The sequence below is a fragment of the Miniopterus schreibersii genome (assembly GCF_964146895.1).
Source record: "Miniopterus schreibersii genome assembly, chromosome: 4".
In the NCBI taxonomy this organism is placed as follows: Eukaryota; Metazoa; Chordata; class Mammalia; order Chiroptera; family Miniopteridae; genus Miniopterus; species Miniopterus schreibersii.
In genome coordinates this window covers 17,613,859-17,627,704 of record NC_138105.1, presented here as the reverse complement: position 1 = coordinate 17,627,704, position 13,846 = coordinate 17,613,859, and the positions used below count along the sequence as shown (strand labels likewise).

The window sequence follows — 13,846 nt, the reverse complement described above, 5'->3', positions numbered from 1 at the left end:
TCTGTCTCTATATCCCTCTAAGTCTGTTGTCTGTCCCTTTCTGCCTCATTGAGTGTCTTCCTCTGTTTCTCTTTATTTATCTCTCTGTCTCTCTTTTATCCTGTCTTTTATTTGGTGTCTCTGTCTGTCTCTCATTTCTTTGTACTTGTGGGCAAGCCAGCACACACATGCGTCCCCACCTCTCTCCCTCCCCCTGCCCCTCACACACAGAGCCTTTGATCAAGGCTTTCCAACACACACCCTCCAGTCCAGGCTGCCCCAGCTGCTCATTTCAATCTGGTATGAATTCCTGCTGAGACAGGAACCCCCTGCGGGTGGGGGAGGAGGGAAACTTCAGCGGAAAGACCTTCAGTTGGTCTGAGGGGAGTGGGGTGGGCTCTGGGCCAGGCCTCCCTGGTAGAAGTCAGGAGCCAGGAGGAGTCCAAGGATCCCTGGAGAGAGAGGGGGGCAGAGCTTGGACTGCCTTTCCTGCCTCCTGGCTGGTGAGACCCTTGCTGCCCACATTTCCAGATGCTATAGATTCTGAGACCTCACTGCCCCAGGAACGCAGGAGACCTTGGTGTAGGGTGGAGACTCCAGCTCCTGGACAGGTCAGTCCTATCGCTGGTATCAGGATCTCAAGGCACTTCCTAGAAGGCCCCTAAAAGGCAATGAACCAGATGGTTGGACTGCCCTTACCCTGTCCTGAACCCAGCTGTCTCCTTTCTCCCCACTGGCCTTGCCAGCCTTCCCATAGGTTATCCATTAGGTCATTCATGTAGTCATTCAAAAAATATTTATTGAGCATCTACGATGAGCCAGTCCCCATGCTAAACACTGGCCTATCATAGTGAAGAGGCAGGCATGATCCTTGAACTCATAGGCTTTCGTGCCAGCAGGGGAGACGGAAAATTGACAACAGATCACACACAAAAATGTCTAGGCTCAAATCATAGCAAGTTCAGAGAGGAAGAGGGTGATGTGAGTGTAGTGGTGGAGAGGGTTAGAGGAGGCACAGGAGGAAGTGACACTGAGCTGAAGTGATGAGAAAGAAGTACAGGGCAATTTGTGTCTGTTTTCGTCACCTGCACCCCAGGCCATAGACTAGCCCTGAAGCAAAAGTCATTGCTGAACCTGGAAGCCCCACCAGCTGCTCTGGGCTGAGCAGCTCTCCCCTGCCTCACGTCCCTGTTCATCAAATGAGAGACCGGGTCGCCTGACATACATGCGGGAGCTCTGGGGGAGATGGAGATGGCTCAAGAGCTCTCCCATCCTCAACCTCTCCCATCCTCAACCTGAGCGGGATCAGACAAGCAGTTCTGATCCAGCTCCAAAGTGGCCCAGACAAAGTAAGTGTTAGGAGCCCAGTCCAGCAACTGCAACTCCCCTTCATTCAATTAATAGTAAGACCTACTGCAGACCAGGTAGCACTCTAATACAGGATATAAAGACACACTCCCTGTCCTCAGGAGTTCACGGTGTTGAGGGGGACAAGTATTAATCAAATCATCACAAAAACATAAATGTAAGATTGAAGCTATCTTAAGTGCCATGAAGAGCAGTACATGGTAGTGAGAGCATAAAACAGGGATTTGACTTGGTCAGGGAGCAGGAAGATGCCCAGAAGGAAATGAGGCTGTGCTGGAATCTAAAGGATGATTATGAATTAACTAGCTGAAGGAGAGCTAAGAGCATTGCAGGTAGAGGGGGGGGGGGAAGCATATGCAAAGGCCCTGTGGTGAGGCATCTCAGGATCAACAGAATGACACGAAGTTTTTTTCTGTGCTGCCCTTCCAATGAGTAAATTGGAGTGAGGGCGTGATGGGGGAGATTTCTCTTACTCAATCTAACCCTGGTTCCAGCCCTCCACTGCTTTTCTGCCCCACTCCCTCCCCACCATCTTGGCTACTGGCATACCAGGTTCAAAACAGAGCTAGTGTTGACTTCTTCAGTAAACCTGGTCAGAGTTCAAGCCAGCACTGGGTCACGCTGCCTAGACAAAGGGAACAGGCTCCAGTTCTGAAGTTCTTGCTTGCCAGGTGCTCCTCCTCCCCACCACTGTCCCCTCTCAGGTCATTCTTTTGGCGTCTGACCCCAACAGCTGTTGTCTCAAGGTCTGAATCCTGCAAGCCAGTTCTCCCGTCTCAGGCTGTAACCAGGCCCCAGCCTGCACCTGTCCCCAGCCTCTGCACAGAGGAGACAGTCTCCATGCAGCTTCCCCTGGTCCCCATTCTGTTCTCTTTGATAGTTTCACACAACCCTTCCCCACTCCCCACCCTCCTCTGAGAGACACTGTCCCTGCTCTCCCTCAGTTTGGGCAGTCATTCAACAAACAAGTAGCAAATTGTTGTTTTCTGTTCTTAAAATAGTACATGCTCATTATAGAAACATGAGAAATAGAGAACAAATTTTGAAAAAGTACTTACAATTTCACAACCCAGTGAAACAACCACTAACATTTTTTTAATATGGAAAATTTCAAATTAAAAGCCCAGAAAAATAATAAAATGAACTTCTAGGATCCCACTACTCAACTCCAACTAATTCCCTTTCTTGTTTTACTTCTATCTCCACCCCCACCTTGATTTATTTTGAGCAATCTCAGACATCATATAATTTTATCTCAGTCTTCACTATATTTCACAGACATTTTAAAACATGTAAACACTAAAAATAATATTAACTAAAAAATAATATATAAGTAATAAATTAATAAACTAATATCACTAAATATCCAGTTTGTATTCACATTTTCCCAATTACATATCTCTCTGTTAATTCGTTTGCATGCTTATCCAAATTAAGCTCGCCTTGTTGTATTTGGTTGAGTATCTCAACTCTCTTAAACTCTTTTAGCATTTTCATCTGCATCTTCCTAAACCTTTTGTGTGTGTGTGTGTGCAGCCAAGGAGCATAGGCTTCCCCTTTTTAAAAAAATCTGATCACTTAAATAAACTGTTTATGAATTTGTTCCCAGAATACTGAGAACTTTCATTCCCAGTGAACCAGTATATTTCTCACCAGTTTTTTTTCCTTTGTAGCAATTAAGGTCCTACTGTTCATTAGTATTGTAGCTTTTTTTGGTCTTTGCAATATATCACAAAAGTTCCCCCGTGTCTATAGCAAATTCTTGAAAAATCATTTATTGCATAATAGCCCCTCATAGAGGGTGGGGCAAAAGTAGGTTTACAGTTGTGAGTTCGTGAAACGCAGTTTATTGTTGCATTATTATTTATTAATTATTGTATTATTTTCCATAGAAATGACTGTAAACCTACTTTTGCCCAACCCTATATATGTATGTTTTTAAATGCTGATAGGCTTTTACTACATTGAAAATATATACATGCATTTAAATTTTATCGGTGAAATCTAGGCTGATACAGGAAGCATTTTATTAAAGCCCAGCCTCTGGGATGCTCCTCAGCACACACCCAGCACCAAGACGCAAGCTCCTTAGGGCAAGGACTAGATCTATCATCACTTAAGTCCTAGGGCCTGTCATGGGCACTGACACAGTGGGTCCTTGGAGAAGGGTCAGTTAGATGTGGTCTCCCCTCTACTTTCATTTTCCATTGTTTCCCAAACCCTGGAAGGGCCCCTATACCTACTGCTGGGGGCCGAGGCCCTCCCTGCTGAAGCCGAGCATGTTGTCTATAAGATCACAGGCTTTGGAGTCACACTGGGCCTAATTCAGGTTGCAGCTCTGCCATTTACCAGCTGTGTGACTCTGGGAAAGTTTCTCAACCTCTCTGAGTCCCGATTTCACCTGCCGGAAAATAGGGATAATCATAACACTTACCGCAGGCGGTCCTGAGGCTGAAACAGACCATATGTGTTATATATGTGTGTCCCAGTAAGCCTAGAGTCCAGAAATAGGAAGCTCTCAGGAACTGGTTCCAAAAGAAGCCCCCCCCCCCTTGCTTCACTCAGCCCCTGCCCAGCTTCACAGAGCTGGCAGGCTGACCAGGTGCTTGGCCTCCAACCTTTAACTGTTTCCCCAGATTTCTCCTTGCAGCCTGGCCCATCCCCTTCTACTTACCTTTATTCCCTCAGCACCACTACCCACCTCCACAGGGCACCTCCTAACCTGGCATCTGACCCTGTTGTCTACCTCACAGCCCCAAAGCTCTTCTCCTGGCTGCCCCCACCATCTGCTGTCCCCACTCTGTCCCCATTAGGCCCTTCACCTAGGCCTGAGCCCACCTGCCTCAGCCCTGCGCCCCCAGGCAGGCCCGCAGAGAGCTCTCAGGCTGCAAGTCAGGACTTCTGGTGACAGAGGTGGCTGAGGCCCCATCACTGAGCTCCTGTCCTCCCAAAGCTAACCGCAACCCTCTCACAGGAGCAAGAGTGATTTAAATACTTAAATTGATCATGACAACCCCCCCTTTAAACACCTCAGTGGCTTCCCAGAGCTCTTAGGATGAGCCCACATCTCTAGTGTCTGCTCTGCAGGTCCAGCCCCTGATACCACCTCCCTGGTGGCAGCCACACTGGCTTTTCCTTCGTCCTTCAACAGGCCTGGCCTCCCCCAGCCGGGCCTCCCCAGCCTCGGCACGTTACTCCCCCGCCAGGAAAGCTCCCTCCCCAGCACCACGCCCTCTCCTAGGTAACTGAATTTGAGCCCTCAATTTTTTACTTTGAAATGTTTCAAACCTCTCAAAAAGTTGAAAGAATAGTATGCTGAACATCTGAATACCCTTTTTACCTAGATTTATCATTTGTTAGTATTTTGCTCATTTGTTTTATCCCTCTCCACACACACACACACACACACACTCACACACTCACTCACACATACACACTCATGCCGTCAAGGTCTCCCCTCCACTGGTGCCAAGTCCTCATAGTGACCTGACACTCTCCACGGGCCTCTTCCCATTCATTCAGGCAACAAATATTTATTGAGGAACTTCGGTGTGCCAGGCGGTGCCAAGGGTCGCCTAATAGACTGTGTGTGTCAGGGTGCTTCCCCCTCTCCTCAAAAACGGAAATGATTTGATCCTTGAAAATTCCAGAAAAGCATGGAAATAGTCACTATCGGAAAAACCCAAGTTGGGTTGGAATTCCTTAGGGCTCTCTAACGGTTAGCGTTTCTCACGATTATGAATCACCCTGTGCTTTTCTCACTGCTTAGAGCACCTGAAGGGCTAATGAGGCGCCGCAGTAGGAAGCAGGCACAGTCTTGCCACACAGAGCTGGAGCTCGGGGCTTAGGTGTCCCCCGACAGACTGTTTATTTGATCAAGGCAGAGGATGTGAGCTGGCATCCCAGAGAACAGGGGCTTCTGAAGGACTGTGTAAATTACCCCCTACTTTGCTGAAAGGGAGCAGGGCTTGGGTGTAGTGGGGGGATAGGGTACTAGGTTTGGGAGCCCTGGGAGAGGACAGGAGGGCCATGAGCTAGGCTGGCCTTGGACACTGTGCTTACCATCCCTCTCTCTCTCCAGCTCCCAAAATGGCGATGAAACCGGCACCTGGCCCAACAACCAGTTTGACACAGAGATGCTGCAAGCCATGATCTTGGCCTCGGCCAGCGGTAAGTTGTGCCAGTGTGTGTGTCGGGGTGGGAGGCCCGGGTTCCGGGGCATCCCACAGCACCGTGCCCTGAGACTGGCCATCAGCCTGCTGGTTCTAGAGGACTCATTACTCCGGAACATCGAGCCAGGCTAAGGAACTGCTGAGGGACGGGGGGTCCTGGGGTGCCCAGAGGGGGGTGAACAAGGAAAGATTCATGGAGGAGATGTGGGAAGTAGTGCTTGAGAGTCTGGCCCTGAAAGGGAACAGCATGGGTCCAGTCCCAGCTCTGCCACTTACGATCTTTGTGACTTTGATCAATGTGCTTAATTTCTCTAAACCTCAGTTTCCTCAGCTTAGAAAATGGGGGCAGAGACCTCAAAGGGCTGTCGTGAGGATTAAATGAGATGGTACCACAAAGCACGAAGCACTGGGTCTGGCGCATAGGCCCTCAATCCAGGATGGGGGGGGGGGGGTATTCCCAGCAGAGAGAACACACTTTTGATATGTGAGACCCCTTCTCTTTTGCTAACCCACCTTCGGAGCAGGATTTGAGTTTTCCCACTTGGCTAATGAAGAACTTCACATGAAATAGCGATTCAGTTGATGGTTATTGTCTCTAAAAACTCACAAGGACTCTGAACAGGGGGAGTAGAATAATATCATTAGTACTTAAGAGCACAGGCTTTGGAGGCAGGTCAACATGGACTCAAATTCTGCCTGTGTAACTGTGAGTCCTCTGGGCCTCAGTTTCACTCACCCTAAAATGGGTACAATAATAACAGCTCTCATTGTGATGTTATGAGGGCCTCAGCACAGAATTGATGAGAGTAAGGGCACAATATGTACTGGCTAAAACGGATTATTATCTTTATTGATCCATAGGAGCAGATAGAAGGCAGAATTAGAATAATGCCTATTAATAAGAACTAGCTTCTGGAGCAGCGAATCCTCGGCTTCTATGGGAGCTGGTGTAGGATTAAGGCATTGGCCTTACATAGTAACTGAGTGCCCTGCCCTCCAGTATGGAGGGCTGGTGGGCAGAGAACCAGGTAAAATCAGAACAATAGTCACCATAACCATGCCCGTGTATCAGCCCAGGCACATGCCGGACAAACCATATGGGCCTCGTGTCAATGAGCCCTCTTAGCAGCTCTGCAAGGCAGGTCTGATTACTTCCATTTGACAGACCAGAGAAAACTAAGATTCCTGAGAACTAAGATTCCGGAGAACTAAGATCTCTGAGGCTGCAGATTCTAACCCTGCCTGGCTCCCAAGTTTATGTTCTTTCTGCTACAGATCCAGCCTCGGTTTCCCTCTTAGCTGACTAGGTCTAGAGGCCGAAATCTCACTGCCCTGCACTATTCTCCCAGGTTAGGGCTGCCAGATAAAACACAAGATGATCAGTTAAATTTTAACCGCAGATAAACAACAAATAATGCTTTAGCATAAGTAGGTCCCAAGCGTTAGTACTGGGACATACACCACTAGAAAGCTGTTCGTCGTTGGCCTGAAATTCATATTTAACTGGGCACCCTGTGTTTTTATTTGCTAAACCTTGCAGGCTTCCCCCAGATGTCTGTGAGGCCGAGGGGGGCCAAGACTGTGCTTGGGTAGGGAGAAGTGGTAGAGGCGACAAGCCTTCCTGGATGGAGGGTGGAGCGGAGCCCAGAGAGGCCCGATGCTGGGTTTGGGGAGAGGCCAAGTCGGTTCTTGAGGGAAGTAAACTAAACAGAGAGTCAGGTATATTTAGCGCCAGTGGCCTTGAAGTGGCCCTAAGGCCAGGAAGTGGGCTTTGTATCCTAAATCCAGATTTTAAAAACAGAAATGGAGTATTTATGGCCCCAAACCCTCCCCAAAGGTCCCCTGGGTCAACGCAGGCTGGCCTCCCTCTCAGGGCTCCTGCCTCTGGCCCACACAGGGCCTGACCTGGGTGTAAGCCTGGGCTCTGGGGAGCAGGCCCTGAGGGTGGAGGTGGCAGGGTCAGGCCCTACTCTCACTTTCACACCCGCCTCCTTGCCCTGGAGCCAGAGAGGTTCCTGGAGTCCAGCCCAGCCAGGCCTGTGGGGCTGCTGAGGGGGAGTAAGTAGGGGGGAGAGAGTAAGTACACTTGGGAGGCCTCTTAAATAAACATTTCAGGAGGAGGTGTGCTCTCAAGGAGCCTGCGGTTTGCAGTTCAACTGGCTGAGGTCGAGCTTGACCAGGCCTCCCTGGGCTGCTCTAGAGTTGCTGCACTCAGCCCTGGGGTGGGAGGGCAGGAGGCAAGGGGAGGTTATGGTGCCTGGAGCTGTTTCCCCAGGAGATACTGGCACCAGAGAGGCCAGCACCACTCCTACCTCCTCCAAACCAGAGGATGCCCAGCTTCCTTCCTGCTGCTCTTCCAAGTCTGTTTCTCTTGACCAGGAAGATCCTGGTCCCTGCCCAGTGTGGGTCTTATGGGGGAAGAAAGAGGGGCCATTGGAGAATTGATTCTATAGAAGGTCAGCCTGCAATCCAACACCTCCCTCAGATTCACAGATGGGAAACTGAGGCCTGAATCATGCAGAGCCTCTGTCAAGGTCCCACAGCTCCTTAGTGGCAGAGCTGAGCAGACAGAACTGAAGGGTCAGCCTCTTTCTGTTAGGATTCTTCTTCCTCTGGTCCAGCTCAGCTCCACTGCACCCCACAGGGCCAGGGTGACTTTAGCCAGGCTTCCGGGACAAGGTGGCAGTGGCTGGCTTTGTCATTTTCACCCATTCTGGTGTCTTCAGAGATCTTGGGTGGGCCTAGGATGTGGATGGGCCTGGCTTCCAGTTACCCGGTCAAGCCCCTTCTTTCCTTCTGTTTCTGCCTCTCTCTCCCCCGTTTCTCCCAGTGGGCTCTTTTTTCGCCCTCATTCCCTTCTCCCCCTCCTCCCCCCAGCGCGCTCTTGCTCTTCCGAGTTCCAAAGCGTCCCCTCTGGCCCTTAAATCACTCAGGAATCCAGCTCCTGAAGCCCGACCTGGCCCCCTCCCCCCAGGCTGGAAGAGGGAACGTGGGAGGGGAGGGGCCACAGTGGGGGTCCCAGCTCCCTCCTGGAGTCAATTAGGGGAAACAGAGAACTGTTAGTGCAACGAAAGGGCTGGGGGCGGGGGGGGGGGGGGGGGGGGGGAAGAAGGCGAGAAGGAAGTGGACAGCCGCTCCCCCCTCCCAACCCCTCTCCCAACCCCTCTCCCAGCCCCCAGAACGCCCTCTGCCCCAGGGACTGGGGATTGAGACGGAGGCTGCGGAAACCAGAGAGCCAGAGGGAGGAGACAAGAGACCCTGGCTCATCCCTCCTTCCCTTCTCTTATCCCCTCCCCCATCCTGTGCCATTCTTTGAAAACGTTTCCTGTCTCCCTATTTCTCAATCCCTGGTTGGTGTCCCAGGATTACTCAGCCTCTCCAGCTTTAGTCACCCTCTCTACCCACTCCCAGGGTCCGGGGTGGGGGCAGAAGGGGGCTGAGAGGAAAGCTCCTGTCAGCCTGGCTGGGGCTGGGCTGGGCACGCCTGGGCTTTAACCCTCCGGCTGCCAGAGGACTCCGATACCCTTGTGAACTCAGCCAACACCATCAAAACTCCTGGTTCCTCCCCCCTCCCGCACACTCAGCGATGACGCACCGTATGAAGATGGTGATGGGAGCGCCGCGCTGACACTCAGCGGGCAAGTGCCCGGGCACTGGGCACGCGCTGTCCCCTTTAAGCCTCACCAAGCCCAGGGCTCTGCCTTTAAGGAGAGTACAGATCACCTGGAGATCTTGTTAAAATGCAGATTCGGAGTCTGCATTTCCAACAAGCTCCCAGCTGATGCCGAGCCAGGGCCAGAGTTTGTACTTCTCGGGACCCCTGCATCTTCTGTACAGCAGGAAGTTGGGCAGGACACTCACTGTCTGATGTCACCTGGCTCTGACATTGAGCCTGTCTGTCCCCGGATCACCACCTGCTCAGCCTCACAGAAGACTGCTCCTGCCTATCTTCTCTCCCCTCCTCTACCCTGAGAGGATTTTGAGGGCCACGCTGCTGCTGCTGGCAGTGCATGCCCTACATACCCTACATACGCTCACATACATGTAGGCCTCACCCCTGCTCTAACCAGTGCTGGCTGGTATGGCCGTGGCCTAGTCGTTTACTTTCTCTGAGCCTTGCTCCCCTAAAGTGTAGAGCGGGACTACACCACAAACCTCTCGGGGTTGTGGCGCTGAGGTGAGAAGCCATCACACCTGAGCACCATCTAGCAAAGTGCTTGGCACCGAGCAGACGTCAGTTGCTGCTCTGAAAGGAATGCCTGGAGGAGCATCCGCTCCTGGCCAATAGCAGGACCTCTAAATGCCAGCTCTGTGCCAGGCACTGGTTGGAGAAGGAAAGGAGGGCGCACAAACCATGGCTGAAGGCCCCCAGGAGCCGACAGTGTAGTGTGGAAGCCAGAGAAAGGCCAGGGCAGGATCTGAGAGCCAGAGCCTCAGCCTGAGAGAAATAGCAGCGAGCATATCTTAAGCCCTTGCCTTAGGTGAATAGGTAACGGAGCTGGGAAGCAAACCCGGCCTGTGGGCCCAGAGCCCCTGACCTCCACCCACTGGGGTAGATGGTCTCCCAGTGCTCGGCGGGGGCGGGACCGGGTGCTTTGCAGGATTACTGAACTGCTTGTGCTATAAGAGAGCGACTGTCACTGTCGGGGACCCAAGGTTTAGCCCCTGACTTTCCTCTGTCTCTGCAGAAGCCGCTGACGGGAGCTCCACCCTGGGAGGGGGCGCTGGCACCATGGGCTTGAGTGCCCGCTACGGGCCCCAGTTTACCCTGCAGCACGTGCCTGACTACCGCCAGAACGTCTACATCCCGGGCAGCAATGCCACACTGACCAACGGCGCGGGCAAACGGGATGGCAAGGCTCCGGCAGGTGGCAACGGCAATAAGAAGAAGTCTGGCAAGAAGGAGAAGAAGTAACGCGGGGGCCGGGCCGGAGCCACAGCCGCAGGGCCGCCTCCCCCAACCAGCCCAGCCTCCCCCTACCTGGACCCAGGACGGGGTTTTCAGGGCTCGCTCCCAGGATCCTGGTGGGGCCCAGGCCATGCTCCCCTTGGGAAACAAACAAGTGCCCAGTCAACAGCCCCCTCTCTGCTCCAGGGGATTGAATATGCAAAGGGAGTTCTGCTGGGAACCCCCATCCAATCAATTGCTGTGCCCGTGGGGGTGGTGGGGTCAGTGCAGACACCATTTATCACACCTGCTTTAGTTGTAGCTGAGCTCCTCCATCTTCCAAATCCAGTCAGGCCCACCCGTCCCCTGCCTCCCTCCTACCTATTCACCCCACCCCACTCCTTCAACAGCTCCTTTTCCTTGAGTAGGGTGGTTGGGGTGTTGAGGTACCTGGTGACCTAAAAAGGCTCATAGTTCTGAAGAGTTGAAAGGCCATCATGGCCACTTGGCCTCTCCAATTCTCAGATCTCCCCCAAAGCATGGTTTGGTGCCAGTCCCTTCACCTCCTTCCAGACCCTGAGACTAAGCTCAAGTTTTGGGAGACATAGTCACCATTCCATGGTACCGATGCTTGCTGGATTTAGGGAGGGCACTTTGCTACCGTGCCTCTTCCCAATGCTCTAGGGACCAGTGCTTTGTGTTGTTTCGTTTCTCATTGTTTGATGTTTCCACTGCATGCTGCGACTGCCCTCCCCAAACAAGAGACTCCGTTGCATGTTCCGAGACAGTATCCAGTGGTAAGATAAAGAAGGGAAGGGTGCATATGTGGATGGGGGGTGGACAAACCCTGACCCATCAGTTAACAGGGTCTTGCAGGAGGCTCTGTATGTCCCCAGGGTACTGAACAGATCCCCATATTCCAGCCATAAACCAAGCTCCAGGTTGGACCCTCATCTACCACGTGCAGGGCTCCACCCAAGCAGCCAGCTTTGGGCTGAGTTAGCAGCACCAACGGATTTAAACCGACCTTACAGTCCAAGGAAGGTTTGAACAGGTTTGGGACTGGGTTCCCTGGAGAGGTCAGAGGGGCCTCTGTGGGTGCTGGGTACTCCAGAGGTGCCACTAGTGGAAAGGGAGGTGCCCCCAGCAGGAAGGGAGGGCCATTGTTGGTCCCTGGGTTGGGGAGGCAAGGGGCTAGAGCAGGGACCAAGTGGACAGAAAGTCGCAGCCCAGGATCAGGCTTCTCCACGGGGCCCCTGCATTTCCCAAGCCTCGGTCCTTCACCTTGACAGGTGCCATTTCTTCTCTGTGAAGGCCGCTGCCCAGGTCCTCAGTCCGCCCCCTAGTGGCCAGAGCCTGGTTAAAGTCCCCAGTGCCTCCTTGTGCATAAACCTTCCTCTGCCTACCCACTTCTGTCCCCCACCCCCAGTCCCGTTCATCCAGCGGGGCTGCGCGAGAACCCCACCCTAGTCCTTAGAGTAGTGTAGAGACCCCCTCCCTCTTTTGGCTGGTGTAGAATAAATAGCCAGTAGTGTAGTGCGGTGTGCTTTTCCGTGATGGCGAGTGGGCAGCGGGCGGCGGGCTCCGCGCAGCCGTCTGTCCTTGAATCTGCCTGCGGTGGCCCGTGCTGTGTTTCGTGCTGTGTCCACGCACTGCGGCGACCCCCTCCCCGGTACTGACTCCTATAAGCGCTTCTCTTTGCATAGTCACGTAGCTCCCCACCCCTTTCCTGTGTCTCACGCAAGTTTTATACTCTAATATTTATATGGCTTTTTTTCTTTGAAAAAAATAATAAAAAGGTTTCTTCTGAAAGATTGAACGTTTCTGGGTAAGAGATGGAGGGAGGCTCCCGAGGAGTTTGGATGAAGCGACGAGCTGAGGGGTCCAAGCTGGAAGAGGAGTGGGGTCGGGAGGCGATTGCGATGTTTGCATCTTGGTTGTGAGTCTGTGCATGACTGTCAAGAGTGTGTGGATGCAACAGCGTTGCGCATGTGTAATAGTGCGCGATTGACCGCGAGCGCGCTGGCGGATCTGTAGACCGTGTGTGTAATCGGCTGGCGGGTCCGCCGGGGGGAGGGGACATCTGAGCGTGGCGTGTCAGTGTGCAATCGAGCGTGCAGCTGGATGCTCGCGGCTCCCTCCGTTACCGCTCTAAGCGCCAGTCTCCAGGCAGAAGAGGAGACCCCGGCGCGGGGGCGGACGCGGGTTGGCGCCGGGCAAAATGCGTTGGAGAGGGGGCGGGGAAGGTCTCCTTAGTGCCCACCCCTTCTCCTCTGAAACTACCACCGCCAGCGCCCTAGCGGGCTTCGATGGAGGAGGGGGGACTCTCCTTTGCCTGCCCGCCCCCCTCCGCTGCCTAGGGGGTTTGGGAACACCGCGGGAGTGGGAGGGAATGCCAGAGCCGCTTCCCTGAAGGCCCGGTCTATATCTTGGGCCTCGGTTTCCCTTCTTGAAATTCACCTTTCCACTCGTCTCTTCGCAGCAAAGCCAAGAAAATTGGAGGGCTCATCGCTTTCTTGCCCGGGAGTTGGTGAGGGTGGTGAAAGGGACTGAAAAGGGTAGGCAGGAAATGAGATAGCCCACCCCAGGACCCCTCTCCCTCTCTCCCTCCCTCTTCTTCTCCCTGCTTTTCCATCCCCTCCTCAGCTCTCCCAGCTCCCCGCCTCCTCCGCCCGCCTCCCGGAGGCACAGTGGGATTCCGAGGTTGCTGCAGCCTGAGAAGCTGCTAGAAACAGGGAGGGGAGACCCCGAGGGCCGGAAGGACGTGAAGGCTGACCCACTGGGGCTAACGAGAGGATGGGCGAGGGTATATGCCCAACCGCCGGGAGGGAGGAGGCTGTCTCTGGGCTTCCTCTGCGTGGAGCCTCTCAGAGCTGGTTCATGCCTTTTGCCAGCTCCTTAAGTCTGTTGTCATGGAAACCAAGCCTTCCAACTAAGCATCTAGGGGCGGCTTTCCTGCGTGGGAGGGAGGGTGGTGCGCGCGGCTGCTGAGATGGAAGCGGGTTTTCGTTTCTGGAAGCCAGGCTGCAGAGGGCGGGGAGCCGGGCGCCTGGGTTCTATTCTAGGCTAGGCAGCCGGCTCGCAAAGCAGAGCGTGAGCAGCTGCGGTTGGTCCCCTAATTGGTATGTGTGCCTATATAGCTCGGAGCCAGAACCGCCTGGCCTCTGCGCATAGGGAGAGAGGAAGTGGGCAGCCCACCCCCACGCCCCCAGCCCTACTGGGGAGGCAGCTGCCCAGGCTCCAGGGCTATTTAAAAGGCTTTTATTTCCAGTTCCAGAGCTTGCCCAAATGGGTTTGCGGTCCTCTGCAGGCCCCTCCCTGCCTATTCCGAGCCTGCTCATAGATTGTAAGGTTTCTTTGTGCAGGTCACAACGTGCTCAAACAAGTATGACGCAGAGCAGCAAGTCATCTGGAGCACGACCTCTGGCTTCTGACCTCT

At 53.4% G+C, this 13,846-nt stretch overlaps 1 protein-coding gene across 25 annotated transcripts in view; it reads left to right on the top strand.

The window, feature by feature from the left end:
- LOC308555970 (protocadherin gamma-C4) overlaps window positions 1-12,219 on the top strand; it is a gene marked incomplete at its 5' end in the record, with an annotated part of 156,214 nt that extends 143,995 nt beyond the window's left edge. For all 25 annotated transcript variants that reach the window (XM_081134820.1, XM_081134815.1, XM_081134818.1 and 22 more), the window contains 2 exons: window positions 5,429-5,517; window positions 10,208-12,219. In XM_081134820.1, the coding sequence (XP_080990946.1) occupies window positions 5,429-5,517; window positions 10,208-10,434 (316 nt within the window). In that variant the 3' untranslated portion in view covers window positions 10,435-12,219. The remainder of the gene's footprint in view (window positions 1-5,428; window positions 5,518-10,207) is intronic.
- Window positions 12,220-13,846: the final 1,627 nt, after the last annotated feature.